This window comes from Phaethon lepturus, unplaced genomic scaffold (assembly GCF_000687285.1).
Source record: "Phaethon lepturus isolate BGI_N335 unplaced genomic scaffold, ASM68728v1 scaffold33989, whole genome shotgun sequence".
Classification (NCBI taxonomy): domain Eukaryota; kingdom Metazoa; phylum Chordata; class Aves; order Phaethontiformes; family Phaethontidae; genus Phaethon; species Phaethon lepturus.
In genome coordinates, this window is record NW_010564050.1 from 32402 (window position 1) to 38643 (window position 6242).

General features: G+C 40.7%; 1 protein-coding gene across 2 annotated transcripts in view; it reads right to left on the minus strand.

Annotated features, from left to right (window-relative positions):
* Window positions 1-5542: 5542 nt before the first annotated feature.
* The window catches only part of PTGFR (prostaglandin F receptor (FP)), a 19071-nt gene continuing 18371 nt past the window's right edge, over window positions 5543-6242 (minus strand). The window contains exon 2 of one of the 2 annotated variants that reach the window (XM_010294729.1): window positions 5543-6018. In XM_010294729.1, the coding sequence (XP_010293031.1) occupies window positions 5713-6018 (306 nt within the window). In that variant the 3' untranslated portion in view covers window positions 5543-5712. The remainder of the gene's footprint in view (window positions 6019-6242) is intronic. The other variant, XM_010294730.1, reaches the window with a different exon arrangement.

Here is a 6242-nt window from a genome sequence, read left to right on the forward strand (position 1 = left end):
AGTGAAATAGATTTATCTTTGCAAACTTCTGTAGCAAGTATTTATTTTGCAACCATGGTGCTGAAATTAAACAGCTAGATAGATAGATGTTTATATTCCTGCAACCACAGGATTTTTTTTTTTAAAGACTCCATGAATGTGTTGCTAAGGAACAAAGTATATCTACGTCACTCCAACTTATCCTAATTACAACCAGTTTTGTAACTGCATTTGAACTTACATTTTTAATATTTAACCACGGTCCAATCAGTTCAGATATCATCTTGTTTACAGGAGGCAGCAGAAAAAAGGGACAAGTGAGGTAAAGAGATTTGATCTTAAAGTATCATCATTTCCAGTTCCTGAAATGTTCACCAGAAGCCCTTCTGCCCACACGAGGAGGGTCAGATCTGTTACGGCAAACGGTTGTGATTGACTAGATGTTTGGTATTTTTGTGCCATTAACTCTTCTTGTAACTTGCTGCAAATATTATATTTGGTTTTTTTCTTGTTTCTTATGAATAAATTGTACTATGACATAATGTTTTAGGTTTTGCACAATTTTCAGGCCCTCTGATCAGATCCCTAGGTTTCCACCAATAGATATATTCCTCAAATGCACTGCCTATCCCTTCTAAAGATAGAACCTTCAAAAAGTCATCAGGCTACTACATTTCTCCAGAACTGGATGGGACTTTTTCCTATGGTATTTCTCTCCTGAAAAGAGGGGGGAAAAAAAAAAAGAAAAAAGAAAAAAGAAGAAAGAAGAAAGAAAAAAGAAAAAAGAAAAAAGAAAAAAGAAAAAAGAAAAAAGAAAAAAGAAAAAAGAAAAAAGAAAAAAGAAAAAAGAAAAAAGAAAAAAGAAAAAAGAAGAGTTAGATGGAAAAAGGAAGACCTTTCTTTTGATAATGGAAGGAGCATGGAGAACAGGGCTGGAACTATTGACATCTATGTTCTGCTGTCCTGCTAGAGTTGGATCCTTGCTGCACACTCCCTGGCTCAGCTCCCAGAAAGGTAAGCCTGGTAAGAATTTGTAGTCAGCCACAGCGCTTAAGTTACTTGAGCCAGAAACTGTGGGTCACAGGTACATATTGTATCTATCAGCATAAAAGCAGAGCACCAGCTATCTAAGGGTCAGACTGCAAATCTGTTTTGATTTGCCAGGAACTACTAAAGCGAAGTGAGAAAAAGTATGGATTACTACTTAGCAGGGAAGAACAAGTAAAATGGTAGAGAAAAACCTGCAACAGCCATTGCCTTTTCAGCCTTCACAAAAAGAAATTAATTGTGACTTATTTAGTTTAAATAACTAGGAAAGCTTGGAAAAGCCTGAAGAAAGAACGCGTTAGTCAATCTGTGGGTTACACTCACAAATTCTCTAACAATAAGCAAGCACAGGTCCTGCTCACCAGCCTGATCTCCTGCCATGAAGGGCATGGGTTCACAAAACAGTTGAGTAAAGCCAACAGCTCCTTGGCAAGGGAGGTCTCATAGCCCTTCCCTTTGCTGATGCCCTTCCCCACATACTCCCCTTGCTTCACCCTTGCAAAATTTCCGGCACTGTGACATAGAGCGACCCTACTCATCGTGCTTGTAAACAACTACTCACTCTTTTACTGCACTCTTTTTTTTTTTCCCATTGTTGCAGGTTCAGTCAACTCACAGTGCACTCAAACGCCAAAGCCAGTGCAAAGGCAGCGGCAGGAGCACGTGGCCAGACACCGTGTCCTCCCCGCTGCGGGTCAGCCAGCTCGCCCCAAAACCGCCCCAGCAGCCCGGGAAGCTGAAGTACAGCAGCCTGGCAGATGTTTGGGTGTAGAGGGGACCATTGACACTCTGAACTGTTGTATTTACAACAGAAAAAGGTCTTCCAAAGCATCCATCTCGAGTACCAATGCACTCACTGGAATGTACGCTGTGATAGTGGTTGCTCCTTGTAGAGCATCAAACACGGTATTTTTCCCATTGTTTACTCAGCTCCAGTGTCTGAGATGAGAAGCCGTGAGACACACAAGACCTGTCACCACCCGTCCCTACGTTGCTGCATCCATTGGAGCAACCCATCTTTGAAAAGTCATTTATATGAGAATAAAAAGCATGTTGTTACTGAACCAACCAACATAGCACTAATGTGCAATACCTTCCATCTGAGATACACGCTCGTACTGTCTGATGGCCACTGGGTACTGGAACTCATAATTGGTTTTTCTTCCTTCCTTACAGCTATTCCTTCTCACAAAGTAGTAAACTCAGGTTTATCTCAAGAACACAAAATGAAACTACTTATATTAAATAGCCCCTCTTTTCTCTTATCTTTGGAACACTGTCTGTTCAAGGAGTAAATACTTTCCTCAATATAATGCAGAATGACTGAATTGAAAGTCATCATTTGCTGAAACCAAAGACCAGTTTTGGCATTTTTAATGGTGGCAGATCACAGAAGTTTAAATTGAAAAGCAGCTGAATTTTTAGGTAGCAGCAAAAGTCATCACAGGTGTTGCAAATTCCCTTGGGATTTGAGTGCTTTTCCCAGTGCCCCCGTGTTGAGAACTGAATCTCATGCCAATCTATGCAGTTAACCAGCGGTGTGCCACGTTACCAATAACATCCTGGAGGAGTGCATCGGCAGGCGAGGCCCATCTGAAGGGTCCCAACATCTTGTCCTAAAGCATTACCTTGGCTACAGAACGGGTATGTATTGCTGTTCCTGAAATCACGCCTAACGCATCAGACTAAAGTAATAAAAATACTTACATACAAACACACAAGGTGGACACTTTGCCTCAAGAATCAGATCAAAAAGGCTTTGAACTTCGCTGTCCATCTCTGTATCTAGGTAACAAACCACAGATATTTGCCTAATCCCCATGATAAGCAACTTGTTACTGACGCTTTCTTTGCTTCAGCAGGTTGATTCAGCCCAGGCTAGGACCTCGGTTTAGTGTAACATGCTTCCTTATGTAGCCTGCCATTGCTTAAGATCCCAATTAGATTAAAATATCCTCCCACCCTGAGGATTTCCTCGGTCATTAGTCAGAAATGAGATTCACTTTCTTCCCACCAGAACACTCGCTGCCCCTGCCTGCTCTGAAGACACTAATTGCTGCCCGGCAGCAAACGGGCAGCTCGCGACGGCTCACGGCGCTAGCCAAGCTCTGAAGGCATCAGCAGCACGTCACGACGCAGACTGTCCTCTTCTCCCCGCCTGGGCGGCACTCGGGTCCTAGTGGGAGGCGATCCCCTGGTTCTTTTATAGTCTCACATTCCATAAAGCATGTAATTTGCTAATCATACAACGCAGCACGTTGCTGGCTCTCCTGTGAGATGAAGCGCAATGATAACCAAATCACTTTCGGTGGAAACAGATCCTTGGGTGGCTGTATCCAGAGTTGCCCCTGCAGGCTACCACATCACTGGACAAGACAAAACCCACGTTTTTTTCAGGACTCATAGTGTATATGAAACTAACCAAGAGTCCATGTAACCTGTTGGCAAATATTTGGATAAAAACACTTTAATTCCAAATACTGACCTCTCTCAACTCCACTTTTATTCGCAATTTCTAAGTATGGATCATCAGAACTTGACCTCGTCTGCCTTAGACCACCGGCTGCGCGGGGCTGCTCATGTGCCAATGAAGTGTACACACACCGACAGCTCCGATCTGAGTCCTCGTTGTCCTCCTCCCTACCCTCACACCTGCTATCACACATGTGAACAGCAGTGGCTGGTTTCACTCCAGTGTGAGGTTTTTTGTCATAAGAATTATTTTTAGCAACTTCAGGTCTCTTTTTGTTACACAAAAATATCATAACTCTCCAGATACAGTTTGATAACTTTAATGAGGTTCTTCAATTTATGTTCAATATGTATTAGTACACAAAATATAAGAAATCACATATACATATAAACTTTTGTTTGTTTATTTTACGAGTCAACCAGTATGAACTACACGAGCTACATTTATTCACATAACATGGAACACTGATGAGCTTCATTCACCGATCAGATATCTCAACAATTTATGCACCAACAGTTTTTGCATCAAAAACAACTATCTTCCATAAAGAACAAATAATTTATGTCAACAGATACATTGGCATCACATTCTATGAAATGAAAAAGCCAAACTGAGCACTGACTGAACGCTTCTAGATTTCAGCAGAATCCACGTGAAGCAACACTGCGGAGCTTATACCAGCATCAAATCTGTCCACGGTTTATCAGCTCTGTGACTGAGGAAATAAATCACATACAGAAATTCTTTAGGGTAAACAAAGCCATTTCATTTCTTTACAGGGTTATTTAACCCATTTATTTTTCAACCTTTTTAAAACAAAAAGGAAATAGCTTTTAAAACAAAAAAAATGCAATATTTAAACCTTTTGGGTTTTTATTTTCTGACTTAAACTATTCTCACATACAACATGAATTTGTAGTTTGTGAATAGTTTTGGTCCCTCAGGCTGTCTTCTTTGTGAATCAGTTTTTAACTACTTTGTCCAAATACATCAACTAATCACTAATATAGTTACTTGAAGTTAAGTAGGTAAAAATAACATTAGACATTTCTATCTCAAAACAATCCCTCTGCTACAAAGTCTCTAATACTCTCATTTTTGCTTCTGAACAAAGTACATTCACAAGAAACAAAGCTTCTTTTAGCAGCATTAAAGGTGAAGGGCCTCCTGTGTAAAGTCCTCAAAACTTTCTGGTACCTTCGAATACACTGAACGCCCTCAGCTCTTCAGACAGAGACCCCGCAAAAACTGAGTGTGCGGTTTGTTTTCCCAAGCAAAACCAGGCTCCCAGTGCTGTCACACACGTTTCATGTGAGACACGTGTGACATACTACAAATGAAGCAGATGTACCTCACGTGCACTTTAGTATACGCATTAGGAGAACCCTTCAAGACACTTCCTTTAGTTTTTGGGGAAAAAACCCCCACCCTACTCTTTTTATAGACTAGCCACAGCTTTATGTGTGCTAATTTCAATAGAATTTGTTGTAAGTACTACAAACTCACCGATAGATCTAAGAACGTAACTGCAAGCGAGCTGAGCGGATCTGTCTCTGTGTTCCCACAGGGAACCTCATGTTTTATCAGTGATTTGAAAGCGATGCTTACACTGATGAAGTTTGCGGCTCTCCCAAAAATTCATGGAACACTAAACAATTAAGAGGTCCAGTCAATGAACCAAGCAAACTAGATCATTTTATAAACTGGGCACAAGCAAAATGTCTTTTATACATCCAATTGGAAAATTCAAAGCCTAGAAACAAAGAATACCCTTGGGGAAAGGATGGTGGACTTTACCCTAGGAAGCAGTGATTCTGCAAAGGATTTGAGGTTATCACTGGTAGATACAATCTACCCCTTTTAAAAAACACCTTGAAGATCACCTTCGCACTTGCACATGTTCTTAAGAAGCCTGCTAAGGTAAAGGATTGGTGGGGAGTATTATAAGGAACCCTGTTCACTTTAGTACCTGGAAGGGAGAAATGCAGGATAATTTATCATTCTACTACCAGTTTTGGAAGGGGTGTATTCTAAAATGAATTAAAACATTCAAGTGCATCTTTTGGAGTAGCAATATCAAACCGGTAAGCAACAAGAGCAAACCACTCACAATTTAAAACAAAGGCCAAACCACTGAGCCTTGGAATTCATTTTAAGGTATTGCCCGTATAGGAGCATTGCCTCCATCACCTCTTCTTACACCATGTTCAACTTTATTGCCCTGTAGAGCCGAGCGGCTGTAGGTTTATTTGTTTGGAACTTACTGGTGACTCAGATATTGCTGCAACCTTCAAAGAATTCTTGATGGAGCTGAGTTCCCACATGTTTAAGTTTATGATGTGCACACCACAACATCCCCTTGTGATCTTGTACAGGTTTTTAAGTACAGCTTTCCGGAGAAGAATGTACACCCAGGGATCTAAAATCTGATTCCACGTTGCCATTCGGAGAGCAAAAAGTATTGTTTCACAGGTCTCCTTTGAGCGACTCTCATTTATCCCAATTCTGGCCATTGTCACCTGAAAATAGAACATTTTAAAATTATACATCAGAAATATACACTAAGAGAGCATGTAAATGAGTGAAATAATTTCAACATTTTCTCTCATCTTCATACTTTCACAGCATCAGTGCGTCCCAGTTGCAAAGTAAATACTTTCAGGCATGTCGCATTTATCATCCTAGAAATCCTCTTAATGTTTTACATAGGACGTACATGTGTCTGCTGAACTACGTCTGCTGA